We start from the raw sequence: 14,388 nt of genomic DNA on the forward strand, positions 1-14,388 counted from the left end.
ATAGGCTCTGGAGGCCAGCTGTCTGGTTCTAAGTCTGCCATTTACATAGTGGTGTGAATTTGGATAACTCATTAGCCTCTTTGCATCTCAGTGTCCTTTTTGACAATGAGGTACTAATATTAGTACCTATCTCATCATTGGGGTGTCATTAGAGTTAAATAACATGCAGCCGATGAAGCACTCAGCACAGTGTCTGGTAGATGTCCTCAACGTGTAAGTTATCACTATTATTAATATTAATTTATATTTGAAACAAGAATGATCATGTTTGTTTAGGTAATTATAAACATAGACACATGCAGTTTTAGAATTTCAGAAGCTGCACAACAAAGAACATAATAACTAAAATGGAGTTACCATTCTAACACCGTTTTTCCCTAAATGACTGACAAATATGGCCAGTGTAGAAAAAAACATTTCGCCTGAAATGAGTATGCGTGCTACTGTGATTTATAATAGGAAATATATATATCTTGATCTGTGCCCCTGGCTCCTAAAGCCCTTGTAAATTCCTAGGTGACAAGAGCATTAGGAGCATCTTTTGTTCTAGTATTTGGTCACTGACCCCAGTTTCTGACACGAGGGAAACGCTTGTAATTTCCTGGTGATAGGAGTGTCTTTTGATCCAATGAGGTGACTGGGTGGGCTCTTGGATGGCTCCTGGATAAGGGCTCTGGAGAGACCAAGCCATGGTTAGAAGCTTAGAATTTTCAGTCCCACCCCCCATGCTCTTGAGAAGGGAGAAGGACTGGAAATGAAGTTAATGACTGAACTTGCCTGTGTGATGAAGCCTCCAAAAAAATCGCAATAACATGGGGTTGAGAGAACTTCCAGGTTGGTGAACACATCCATGTACAGAAAGGGTGACACACCCCAACCCTACTGCAGACAGAAGCTCCTGCACTCAGGACCCTCCCAGATCTCGCCTTATGTAGCTCTTCATCTGGCTGTTCATCTGTGTCCTTTATCATATCCTTTAATAAACTGGTAAACCTAAATAAATGTTTCCCTGAGTCTGTGAGCCACTCTAGCAAATAATCGAATCCAAGGGGAAGAAAGTCATGGGAACCTCTAATTTGTAGCCAAGACAGAGAGAAGTTGTGGGTAACCTGGGGATCTACAGCTTGCAATTGGCATCTGAAGTGGGGAGCAGTCTTGTGGAACTCAGCCCTTAACCTGTGGGATGTGACGCTATCTCCAGGCAGGTAGTGTTAGAATTGAGTTAAATTGTAGGACTCCCAGCTGATGGTGCAGAATTGTTTGATGTGGGGGGGAAAAAACACACACATTTGGTGACCACAAGTGTCAGAAGTGAAGTGTCCTGTGTGAAAGTAAAGGAGACACATGGGAGGTGGAGACCTGTGGTTTTCCCTGCACAGAAGGAAAAACTGGGTGGTTTTCAACCCAGCATCATTTTGTATTACCACTTTCTTTGCCCACATTCTAGTGGAAGTGAAATGGGGAAGAAAAGGCAAAGGATAAATGAAACGGAGAAGACATTTTCTAAATAATTCACAAATAGGATAGCTAATCTAAAAAATCCATCAAAATTTACTCAAAAATTTATCTACACTTAAAACATTTATGAGAACCATCTACCCCTCGATAATCCTGAATTCTGTCCCCCCTGCAAATTTTTCTTATGCCTTCTCATTAGATCAGATAAACACAAACTGAAACCTAGTCCCTGGTCCATTTTGGGTTTCATGGAACTAAAGTCACAAAGGGTGTTCATGAAACACACAGTTTACTTCCCCTTCAATCTCCCTTCCTTGGCTGACTGCCCTGGATACATATTATAAAAGAAAATCAATCATCAATAAATCAATAGAAGAAACAAAGTTTGCTAAATTTTCTTTAAACCACTCAGATTTGAATGATTCATCATGCCAAATTTGGCTGGATTCTTTCAAGATCCAGGCATCAGTTCATCAGATATTTGTTATTATGGTTGGATTAACAGTTTTTTGTTTGTTTTATTTTATTTACCTTTCGACTGAATTACTTTAATTTCTGGGTGACTTTGTTCTTCAGTTTGTGCTCTTTGTTTTATTATAACTATGTGCATAATTAGGCAGCTATACCATAGGGAGTAGAGAGTGTGTCAAATCTACATCCTTGAGGGCTATGGGTTAGAATTTGATTCGACAGAAAGGATGTAACTTAACAATGTAAAGGGAACATTCTGTAAATTATTTTCTAAGAGTCCAAGATGGGAGAATAGTTTTGATATGATAGGCAACTGGAAGCCACATTAGTTTTTTGACCTAATAACTGCTAACATTTATTGAATGCTTATGTGCCAGCAGTGTCTTAAGTGCTTTGCATGTATTAATTTATTTACTCCTAGCAGTCCTATAGAGTAGGTACAGTCAATATTCCCCGACTGTCATTGCCCAGCCAGGAAAACAGAAACCATTGTAGGTATTTCAAACAAGGTATTTAATACAAGGACTTGGTTGCAAAAGTGTTGGAAGGACTAGAGGAATAAAGGGGGAGAAGATAATATAACTTCAGGAAGGTACTTCCCTAAAATTGGAAAAGAAATACTCACAGGGCTGTAGCTGCTACTGAAACCAGCAATCCTGCCAGAGCCCACAGTTGCCCGCAGCTGCCAAGGTCACACCTGCCATCTGTGTTACAGAAACCCACCAGAGTTGTCTGCTGCTGAAGGAGCCAGAAGATAAATGATGCCCCTTTCAATCTCTCTCTTTTATATTTTAATATTTTTAATGTTTATTCTATTTTATGGTTCTGTTCTTTTATTTTTAAAACATATTTGCAAACTCTGCACAAACTAAACATCCATCAACGGAGGAATGGATAAAGAAGATGTGGTACATATATACAATGGAGTGTTACTCAGCCATAAAAAAGAATGACATGAGGCCATTTGAAGAGACATGGATGGACCTCGAGATTGTCATACTGAGTGAAGTAAGTCAAACAGAGAAAGACGAATATCATATGATATCACTTATATGTGGAATCTAAAAAAATGGTACAAGTGAACCTATTTACAAAACAGAAATAGAGTCACAGATGTAGAAAACAAACTTACGGTTACCAGGGGGAAAGGGTGGGGAGGGATAAATTGGGAGATTGGGGTGGACATACGCACACTGCTATATATAAAATAGATAACTAATAAGGACCTACTGTATAGCACAATGAACTCTACTCAATACTCTTTAATGGCCTCCATGGGAAAAGAATCTAAAAAAGAGTGAATACATGTATATGTAGAACTGATTCACTTTGCTGTACAGCAGAAATGAACACAATATTGTAAATCAACCATACTCCAATAAAAATTAATCTCAAGAAAAAGAATCAAATGCAATGATTCCCTTTTCTCTTCACTTTCCAAGAGCACATGAACATGCCCCTCTGGCAGAGCCTAGGCAGACCCTGCCTGAGAGGCAGTCTCGGAAATGCAGTACCCAGGCTTCACTTAGAGAAATAATAAGGAAGAATGGGAATGGGCCTGAGTATCAATAAATAAAACCCGACACAATCCCTGTTTTGCAGGTGAGGAAATGAAAACACAGAGTCTGAAAAATTCCTGTGCAGCCACACAATTAGTCAGTGGCAGAGCTGGGCTTCAAGCTCAGGCTCTACGCACCTTCTATTGCTCCCTGTGTGCTTTTTACTCCAGCCAGACCACTTTACCTGTGGCATTCACTCACGCTGGGCTTCCCTCCACCTTAATGTGTGTTTTCCCCCTACTTGAAATGGGAGAATTATAGATTGTTAGATGTAAAAAAACCTTAAAGATCACACGAGCCAACCCTTTAATTTTACATCTAAGAAAAAAATTCTAGGTCAAGCATCCAGCCCAAGGTCAAGTATTTAGTTATGATTAAAACTAGAACTCAGATTCCTAATCTAGAGCAGTTTTCACAAGAATGTTCTTCCATGAAAATTTTCCAGCTAATTCTAACCTCCACCAGGTTTCATCAGATTTGTCCTTTGCTAGCTAGCCATAGCATTTGTCTATGTCATCCATAGTTTTTGGCACTTGGTTATTTTTTCACTTAGAGTATAATTATACTTGGTCTACTAATGAATCTAATCATTTTTCGTCAAAGTCCTTAAGGACAGAAACTTTGTCATATATTTATTTTTAATTCTCTCAGACAGAGCAGGCTAGAGATTATACAATTCTAAAATTTTTATTTTGGCCAAATGACTACAGATTTCCATCATTGAAAATGTAGAATTAATCAGTGACTCATAAAATGTTTTAATATGGCTGTGTTTGCAACATATATTCAAAACTTCACTCTTGCCAAAGCATCTGATCTCTGCTTAGAAACTTGTAATTAGATATTAAAAAGGAACAAAACAGAAGAGAATCACATAAACTCCCCCCGAGTTTTCCACATTACACCATAAAACCAGTACTTTATAAGAAGGGACAGAAGCCATCTAGAAATAGGAGCCCTATTCACAAGGTGTTTTCAGTCATTTCCTTCCTGATCTGAAAATCCAAGTAATACAGCTGGAAGTTCTCCAACTGGTTTTAATTGCTGTATAATCTTTAGAGAAAGAGGAATCAGTAAAACTGGATCCACACCAGAAACAACTTTAAAGACTCAAATTAATTCCTTGAATTATATTCAAAAGCCAACATCCTTTTCAACCAAACTTTCATTCATTCATTCATTGGTGCCCCAGACATGTATTATTCCAGGCATGGTAGCAGGCTCTGGAGATAGGCACAAACTCTTAGTCTAGTAGGGCAGAGAGACAGATAAATTATTTTATAGCACTATTAGTGTCTGTCAAATTTCTACCCAGCCTTAAAGCCCAGCTCAAGTGTTATCTCTTCAGTGCATTATCTTCATGTTTGTTTCAGTGAGAATGTCTTTCCCTCTTCCATGTTGCCAGGACTACCCTGCTAGCAGCCCTTACTCAATTATAATTATATATTTACATCTTTCATTGCTTCTGCATCTCCTACAGTGCAAAGCATAGTGTCTATATTAAGAGCAGAGTACTTGTTTATGATACTGAACTTAATGATAAAGACCTTACCTTTTGCAAATGGAATAGATACCCTTGCCACCATTGATGGAAGTGTAAATTGGTGGAGTCTCTTTAGTGGGAAATGCCATACCTTTCAAAAATGTAAATTCACATACATAGATTTAGCAATTACAGTCCTAGGAAACTATTCTACAGAAATTTTCATAGATGTGTAGAATGCAAGAGTACTCATGGAAACATTGTTTATAACTGTTTTAAAATTTGATAAAAACAGAATATCCATGAAAAGGGGAATAATTGACTAAATGGTATAATATAGAATAATTTAAAAAGTGTGATGTGGGGACTTCCCTGGTGGTCCAGTGGTTAAGACTCTGCACTTCCACTGCAGGGGGTAGGGGTTCAATCCCTGGTCGGGGAACTAAGATTCCCACATGCCCTGAAATGGCCAAAAAAATAATAATAATAAAGATAGTAAAAGTAAACAGTTTGTCACCTCTTTCTAGAGAAGTCCCATAATTCTTGAAGAACCTGCCCAGACCTTATTTCTACCTTAAGACTTTCCTAGATTGCCCCAGGCTAAATACAGCCCTACATGTTATTTTCTACTCTTTTACTTCTACTGCTATTTCTATCATCATAGTCTGAATTGTATTACAGGTGTTTTTTGTTGTTGTATGGGTACATACTCTCACCAGACTGTGAATCTCTAGAGATTAGAACATAGTTTAATTCATCTGATTTTTGCACGACAAACTTAAGCATATAAGAGATGTTACTTGAAATTCATGACATGGGGTTGTGCAGGTCATTCCCCCCAGTTGCTCCCCACCCCCACTCTCACATACCATAGGATCATTTTTGTGCATTTCCAAAACAAAGCAAATCCAAAAACCTATAGTGTGGGAAGCTGATGTAAAAAGTACTCTCTCTCTAAGCATACTCTGTGTCCTGCAGAAAATCTTTGAGAACCATGCTCTCCCACTTCTGTTTTTCTTACTTTTCTTACATGAAACATTTAGAAATGACTCACTTTGAAACTCTTTCTGTGGAGTCCGATAGTTGTCAAAAGTGTTGGGTTTATCATCAGAAACGAAGAGAGAGAGGAAAGAGGAGGTGCTCAGCAAATTTCCTAAACATACTTGACTGTGGTCAAGACAGGACTCGTGCAGACCTCCAGATCCATGCTGAAGTCTTCAGCTACTATCTCGGGTTTTTGGTAAGGAAACCTAGATACACCTGAGGACTTGTGCCCAGCTTGTTTTGCTCATTATTGATAACGGTTTGAGAGTCATTATTTTCTATTTCCCCTTATTCCTTCCCCAACTTTTATTTCTTTTGCTTTATTCCCATGTCCACCTTGTTCTTTTTCTAAATGTTCCACATTCTATTTACCTCTGTTCTTAATATTTTCATTCTGGAACTGATATTGAATTTTTACATCATTTTTCCCTGTCTTAAACTGGCTGTTTCTCCTTCTCACCTTTGATTCCAGCTTTCTCCAATAGTTTTGTTTTCCAAATCATCGATTGCCTATTTTTTCTTTTTTTTTAAATAAATTTATTTATTTTTGGCTGCATTGGGTCTTGTTGCTGTGCGTGGGCTTTCTCTAGTTGCAGCGAGCAGGGGCTACTCTTCACTGCGGTGCGCAGGCTTCTCCTTGCGGTGGTTTCTCTTGTTGCAGAGCACAGGCTCTAGGCGCGTGGGCTTCAGGTGGGCTCAGTAGTTGTGGCGCACGGGCTTTGTTGCTCCGCGGCATGTGGGATCTTCCCAGACCAGGGCTTGACCACGTGTCCCCTGCATTGGCAGGTGGATTCTTAACCCCTGCACAACCAGGGAAGCCCCTGCCTATTTTTTCTTAATATATATATATTTTTTCCTCATTCCATTTCTCTTATTTATTTATTTTGCTCATTCCTTATTGCTACTGATTCTGTCATCATATCATTAGTTCTGATTCTGGAATCTATTTTTCTTTCCCTATCATAGTTGAATTTTGGTTTCAGGAGTTTACTTATCTTTTTAATTACTTGTTGGCCAATTCAGTATTGAAAACTAAAAAAAAAAAAAAAAAAGTTGAGGTACTTTTCAGCCAAAACACTTGTCGAAATATAAAATGTTATCTTGCCCAGAAAGATTTTTAAGATTCTGATTCATATATACTTTCATTTCAAGACAGATACTATGTAATATTTAAAATATAGCTCACGCCAGATGACTCAATTTCTTTGTATTGGAATTTTGCTCTTTTCAATCTTTATCACTTCCTTATTATTCTTTATTATTGTGCGGCTCTTGGTGCCTTTCCCTTTATTAGCAATACCAAAGGCTTTTCAGTTATGTGATTATTTGTAGTAAAAAGAGTATTGGCCTGACAGTCATTGGACCAAGGATATGACAACCCTCCTTGTTGTGAATATGTAAAAGTCCCCTAATTTGCTGAGTTTCAGTGTCCAAAACTACAAAATAAAAATAGAGACAAGAAGAGATGATTGCTAACTTTCCTTTCAGTCCTAGAATTCTATGACTATCGGTCTCTCAATATTTTATGGGTCTATGCGTGAATATGTGTGTAGGACAATGGATCAGGGTAGCTGCCACATACAAAAGCGAAGGAAGTGACCCTGACAGGACTTGAATATTGGAATAAGCAAGGTTACCGAACGGAGAATGAGAATCACTTCTTCTTTTTTAGTATTTTGTTGTCTTAGTTATTTTAACTTCTGCTAATCCCCATGGCAGCTTGTAAACTCAGCAGAACAGCTTCAAGTCACACAGTATTTTGGACTTCTACAAAAGGAAACATAAAATGCTGTTACAGCCAGTAAGAATTAGGAACTGGAAAACAAAAAAGGAAGTTAGAAGAGACAGCATCCTTACTGGATTAAATGGACAAGCATAAGAATTTTTCATTTAGTTGAAAAAGAAAAAAAGTTAACCCCCAAAATGAGCATCTATCCATTCAAGTAATCTTTAATTGTGCTAAATTCTGCGGAACGAGCATTTAGGAGCAAGATTCTTTTTTACCATTATGAAACTTAAGGCCAGAATGATAGATAAGACAGCCACAAAAAGAATTATAGTACAAGATGAAATGCATCATTGCACAGAGAATATGAAAAGAAGTTCAACCCCCCCACACACCCAAAACTGGGAGGCTGAAGAAATAGATTATGACTGGGATTATAAGAGAAGTTTCAAGGAAGATATATTTGAGCTTGATCTTAAAGAATGGCTAGGATTTCAACAGATAGAGATTAAGAATGGAGGAAAGAGGAGGTTAAGGTGGAGGATATAATTCCATATAGAAGTAAACAGCATAGTCAAGGAATAGAAAATCGTATTGACTTGGAATAGTGAGTTGTTCAGGAAAGCTATAAAGTAGGGTATGTTTATGGGAATGTTGAAAATCAGGGAAGGGTAATGTCACAGAGGCCAAGAGAAGAAAGTGTTAAGAAGCCAGCGTATCAAATGACATGGATATTGTGGAGGATAAAGACAGAGAAAAAGATGCTTGGGTTTGTTATCTAGAGTTAGTTTTAGCAGCATGATGGGGCAATTACAAAGGGCTGTGAAGTGAGTGGAGAGAACAACAGACCCCAAAACAAGCCAGTATCCTTGAAGAAGAGAAACAATGCTACATTAAGAGACTTAAGAAACATCCTGCTGCAGTGTGATCCTAGACTGGATATAATTGTTGACAAATCAGGTGTAAAGGATTGTTTCGGGGACAGCTGGAAAAAATGGATAAAGTCTGAGTATTCCTTACGGTACAATCTTACTGTATAATGTGGAGACTGCTAACTGATAGAAGTGATAAAAGAAAGCAGTTTATATAAAACAATATGCATTTACACCCATGTTCATAGCAGCATTATCCACAGTAGCTACAATGTGGAAGCAACTCAAATGTCCATCGACAGATGAATGGATAAACGACATGTGGTACATCCATACAGTGGAATATTATTCAGTCTTAAAAAGGAAGACAATTCTGACACACACTACAACATGGATGAAACTTGAGGACATTTTGCCAAGTGAAATAAGCCAGTTACAAAAAGACAAATGCTGTAGGATTACATTTATATGAGGTATCTAGAGGAGTCAAATGCATAGAAACTGAAAGTAGGATGGTGATTGCCAGGGGCTGCGGGGAAAGGGAAGTGAGGAGTTGTTTTCTAATAGGTATAGAGTTTCGGGTTTACAAGATGAGAAAGTTCTAAAAATTGGCTGCACAATAATGTAAATATACCTGACACTACTGAACTGTACACTTAAAAATAGTTAAGATGGTAAGTTTTATGTTATATGTATTTCACCACAATTTTAAAAAATTTTAAACCAATATGCACAGTATAATCTAATTTTGTTAAATTTTGCTTAACAAAAAATATACATACATATACATGTATGTATGTGAAAAAAGATCCAGGAGGATGTAAATTAAGATACTAAAATAGTAATCCCTGACTAGTGGTATATGACATTTTTATTTTCTTATTTTTGCTTGCTTATGTTTTCTAAGTTTCTTCATGAATGATTTCTTTTTTTGTTTTATTTTGTTTTGTTGGCCATGCCAAGTGGCTTGCGAGAACTTAATTCCCCGACCAGGGGTGGAACCTGCGCCTCTTTCAGTGGAAGCGTGGAGTCGTAACCCCTTGACCGCCAGGGAATTCCCTATCTCCATGAATGATTTCTGTCTCTGCAATAATCAAGCTATTTTTCTCGAGTTATACTCATAAAAAACAAATAAGAAAGAAATGATGAGTGGTAAGGAAATCAACGCAAAGAGGGAAAACAACTCTTGATATATTTGACAGCAAAAGGAAAAATGAGGTTGTATCTAAAAGACATGATTGAGGGAATTCCCTGGTGGTCCAGGGGTTAGGATTCTGAGCTTTCACTGCCGAGGGCCTGGGTTTGACCCCTAGTCGGGGAACTAGGATCCCACAGGGGGTGCAGGGCACGGCCAAAAAAGAAAAAATTTTTTAAAATTTTATTGAAGTATAGTTGATTTACCATGTTGGGTTCATTTCTACTGTACAGCAAAATGACTCAGCTATAAATATATATTCTTTTCCATGATGGTTTATCACAGATATTGAATATAGTTCCCTGTGCTCTACTGTAGGACCTTGTTGTTTATCCATCCTATATATACACTAGTTTGCATCTGCTAATCCCGAACTCCCAATACTCCCCTCCCCCACCACCCCCTTTGGCAACCGCAGGTCTGTTCTCTATGTCAATACAGTAGATTTTAAATTGTCTTTCAGAGAATGCTTTTGTGTAATCCAATGTGAAGTCAGAAAATAAAACTAAAACAGTGTGAGGGTCTTTGTGACTCTACATCTTTATGTGGGGAGGTTAGAATTCTAAGAATATGCATTTTTTTAAGTTAGTTTTAACATTTTTGTTTATATTTTTATAAAAGTTTAGCAATGGAGTCTTTCTCTGCGGAGACCAATTCAACTGACCTACCATCACAGCCCTGGGATGAACCCCAAGTAATTCTCTCCATGGTCATTCTCAGTTTCACTTTCCTACTGGGATTGCCAGGCAACGGGCTGGTGCTGTGGGTGGCTGGCCTAAAGATGCGACGAAGTGTGAGCACGGTTTGGTTTCTCCATCTCACCTTGGCTGACTTTCTCTGCTGCCTCTCCCTGCCCTTCTCCCTGGTCCACTTGGCTCTCCACGGACGCTGGCCCTACGGCTGGTTCCTATGCAAGCTCATCCCCTCCACCATTGTCCTCAACATGTTTGCCAGCGTCTTCCTGCTGACCGCCATTAGCCTGGACCGCTGTCTTTTGGTACTCAAGCCAATCTGGTGCCAGAATCATCGCAACGTGGGGGCAGCCTTCACAATCTGTGGATGTATCTGGGTGGTGGCTTTTGTAATGTGCATACCTGTGTTCATATACCGGGAAACATTCACTATAGACAACCATAGTATGTGTGGCTACAATTTTGGTCTCTACAGATCATTAGATTATTCAGACTTCAACTTTGATCTACTGGAAAACGGGTCTCTTGACAGCTCCATTGTTGAGCTGCCTGAAGAAATGGATGATCGGTTAGATTCTTTCTCTCAACAAACAAATGCTTGTCCCTGGGCAGCCACTGCTGGCCTCTGTTCTCAAATATCTCAAAGAACTTCTGGACATTCACCCCCTACGGATTCAGCTAGATTATCTGTTCAACATCCATATGATAATGTATTTAAGCCAGCTGATGAGCTCTCAGCTACAATCCCCAGTGATTTTCCCATTGAAGATCGCAGAACTAACCCACTGGAGAACTCTGAGGCTCTTCTTCCTGCTGATTTAGACCTTTTCGCTAGTGCCTCCGGCAACTCCTCATACACATCGGAGCTATTGGAAGATTTCCAGGATGATGATTTAGGCCAATTTGCATACGGCCATCAAGTGCCAACACCCCAGGTAGCAATAACCATCACTAGGCTAGTGCTGGGTTTCCTGTTACCCTTTATCCTCATGGTGGCCTGTTACAGCCTCATTATCTTCCGAATGCGTTGGAGCCGCTTCACCAAGTCTCGGAGCAAAACCTTGAGAGTGGCTATGGTGGTGGTGGCTGTCTTCCTCGTCTGCTGGGCTCCGTACCACATTGTTGGAACCCTCTTACTGTTTATTGACCCAGAAACTCCCTTTGGGGAAGCTCTGTTGTCCTGGGACCATGTGTCTCTTGCTTTAGCATCTGCCAATAGTTGCTTCAATCCCTTCCTCTATGCCCTTCTGGGGAAAGATTTTAGGAAAAAAGCAAGACAGTCCATGCAGGGAATTCTGGAGGCAGCTTTCAGTGAGGACTTGACACACTCTACCAGCTGCCCCCCAAACAAAGTCTCTTTGGAAAAAAACAGCATCGGTACAGTTGTGTGAAAATATGGAGCAGTTGACCCAACCAGAGGTTCTTAGGCATTCACCCAGCGCATCATATTTCTAAAAAGACGACAGAGATAGGGAGCAGGGGATTTCAGAAACTGTCAGAGAATCAATCCAGAGGGTCTTAAAGTGTGGTCCCAGGCTAGTGGCATCGGTATCACCTGGAAAGTTGATAGAAATACAAATTCTCCAGCCCCACCAGAGACTTGCTGAATCAGTCTCTGGGGGTGGGGCTCAGACAGTGTTTTCACAAGCTCCCTTGTTTCGGATGAATGCTAAATTTGGGAAGCATTGTAAAAATTAGTCTATTTCTATCTCAAACAAAGCCACGTGAAATAAATGCGAAGGCAGTCTCCTTTAAAATGTTTCCATCATTAAATTTCTTTCTAATTTCCTTCCAGATTCAAGTTAAAACCATTTCTTCTAGTCCTACCTGAGTGAAAGGTGATCATTTATTCTATGGCTTTGTTGTGGTGATGGTGGTGGTGATAGTTTTAAATGAAAAAAAAAAAAGGTGCAAAAAGAAAGTCTATAAAAACAAGGAGTTATGAGTCTGAGTCTGGAGCAGAGTACAATGCCAGATGCCTGCAACTTGGAATACTCCTGGATACAGGACGTAGGAATTCTGAGTTTCCATTATTACAACTAAATAAGCATCTATTGTGTAAAGACAGACTACTTAGGCATCTAAAGACTTTCTCATGAAACAGTATGTAAGCCACAGTTCGGGGAGTTTCTCTCTTCCCTCTGTTTGCTCTATCTGCCTATTGATAGAATCATCTCTCTTTCATTCCTTTTCTTAAGCTCCTTAATTCCCTTATTCCTCCCCTGCCTCTAAATCTTCTTCCAGACTTTATGCCTCTAATAACCAATAGTTTCATAAGATGCAAATTACTCCCCTCCTCTAGCTCCACATTGGTACTTTCCAAGAAACTCATTTCAAATGAAAGGAGAAAGACGGTGGAGGATAGGGCAGTTATTCTTGAATTCACTGCAATGTAACTGAGTACCCTCTGGGCACGTTATCCAACTTTAAAAGAAAACATGACTGTAGGTGTGTATCTTTCATGCCGTAATTACCAGATATATCTTTGGGTTTTTTTTTTTAATTAATCTTTATCTTTACCAAAGTAATACATGCACATAACTTAAAGAGAACCTAAGGCTTATAATGAAATCTAACAGGTTTCCTGCCCCACTCTGCCCAGCCCCTCCTTCCTCCCACTCCCACTTCCCAGGGATAACCTTTGAAACGATTTTAGATGTTTCCTCTGATATTCACCATGATATTTCTAAGTCATGACCTTATGCTGCTAGTTTTTGTAGACGTGATAAAATGACTTCTTGTTTTGAAAGATGACGATTTTTATCCAAACACATTCGTATTTTTTGTTTATTCAGCATCCCAATATTCATTACCCATCATCCTTTAAATTTGTTCACGATCACACATTTTCTTCTACTTTGTCGACCCATTCCAACCCCCCTTCTCTTTCTCTTTCATTTTTTTCAGAAAACATTATTAAACCCCCATCACCTTCTCATTTTTCTCTGTATATAAAGTTTTATGTGTTAAACCTCTAAATTTTCAGGTTTTGTTTGTACTACAACATAGCTCCACCTGTGTACAGTGATTTAATCCGAAAAATAGAAAATGAGATGTCTTAGACTTTACAAGGCACTATCCTTTGTTCAGTGGTTGAGGGGAGGGTCTGGACTACAAATAAGTTATAAAGTACTATGTGGAAAAGTGTCAAATCACTAGGAATGCTTTCAGTTGTGCAGTAATGATATCTGACATGATGTGAGATTTGCCATGCTACCTTCCAATTTAATCTGATCATATATTTGATGTGAATAAATGCTTTCTTTCTGAATGTTTCCTTGCAAGGCTGAGAGATTCATGGATCCTTTTAACTGTTTGACTCTCAGAATATATCATAATCTCTAAACATACGGCAAATATAAATCTCATAGTGGGTAGCTGTAGGCTTACTATAATGATGATTAGCTGGGCTTCTGGAAATCCCAACATTTCTCATGGGACCCTGGGTATAAGTCCCTAACTTCTAGGGTTACTGTATAGGATACCAGGGTGAATGATTCTGGCATAGTTATAAAGATTCAATAGTTCAATAGTTGACATTTCTGGATTCCTTTTGAGAGTTCTATTTACCCTGGAAATGTATTCTGAAGAAATCCTTACCATTGGAATTCCCTCATTTCCAATGAAAACCTCTGGCGAGTACCTGTAAGTGTTCACTGGAAGTCCCAGAGGGGGACCCAAGTCTTCCTCAAATTGTAGTATCTTTAATCTTTAAAATATCCCAGAAGGCAAGCAAGATGGCTTAGCCCACACATCAAGCTGCAAGGGGGGACTGCCTCTCCCAACAATATTTCGCTATATTTAATAGCATTTGAAAAAAAGAATGTTAAAGGCATGCTTTTAATTCTTTTTTCCCATCAATCTTACCAAGAATGTCAGGGTCAACTA

General features: G+C 38.9%; 1 protein-coding gene across 1 annotated transcript; it reads left to right on the top strand.

Annotated features, from left to right (window-relative positions):
* Positions 1 to 5,895: 5,895 nt before the first annotated feature.
* C3AR1 (complement C3a receptor 1) lies at positions 5,896 to 13,771 on the top strand. The gene is made up of 2 exons (XM_022577494.2): positions 5,896 to 6,211; positions 10,430 to 13,771. Exons 1-2 carry the CDS (start codon positions 6,177 to 6,179, stop codon positions 11,889 to 11,891), a joined length of 1,497 nt encoding a protein of 498 aa, XP_022433202.1. The 5' UTR covers positions 5,896 to 6,176; the 3' UTR covers positions 11,892 to 13,771.
* Positions 13,772 to 14,388: the final 617 nt, after the last annotated feature.

This window comes from Delphinapterus leucas, chromosome 11 (assembly GCF_059928025.1).
Source record: "Delphinapterus leucas isolate spDelLeu-1000000601 "Yukka" chromosome 11, BTC_Dleu_Yukka2, whole genome shotgun sequence".
NCBI lineage: Eukaryota > Metazoa > Chordata > Mammalia > Artiodactyla > Monodontidae > Delphinapterus > Delphinapterus leucas.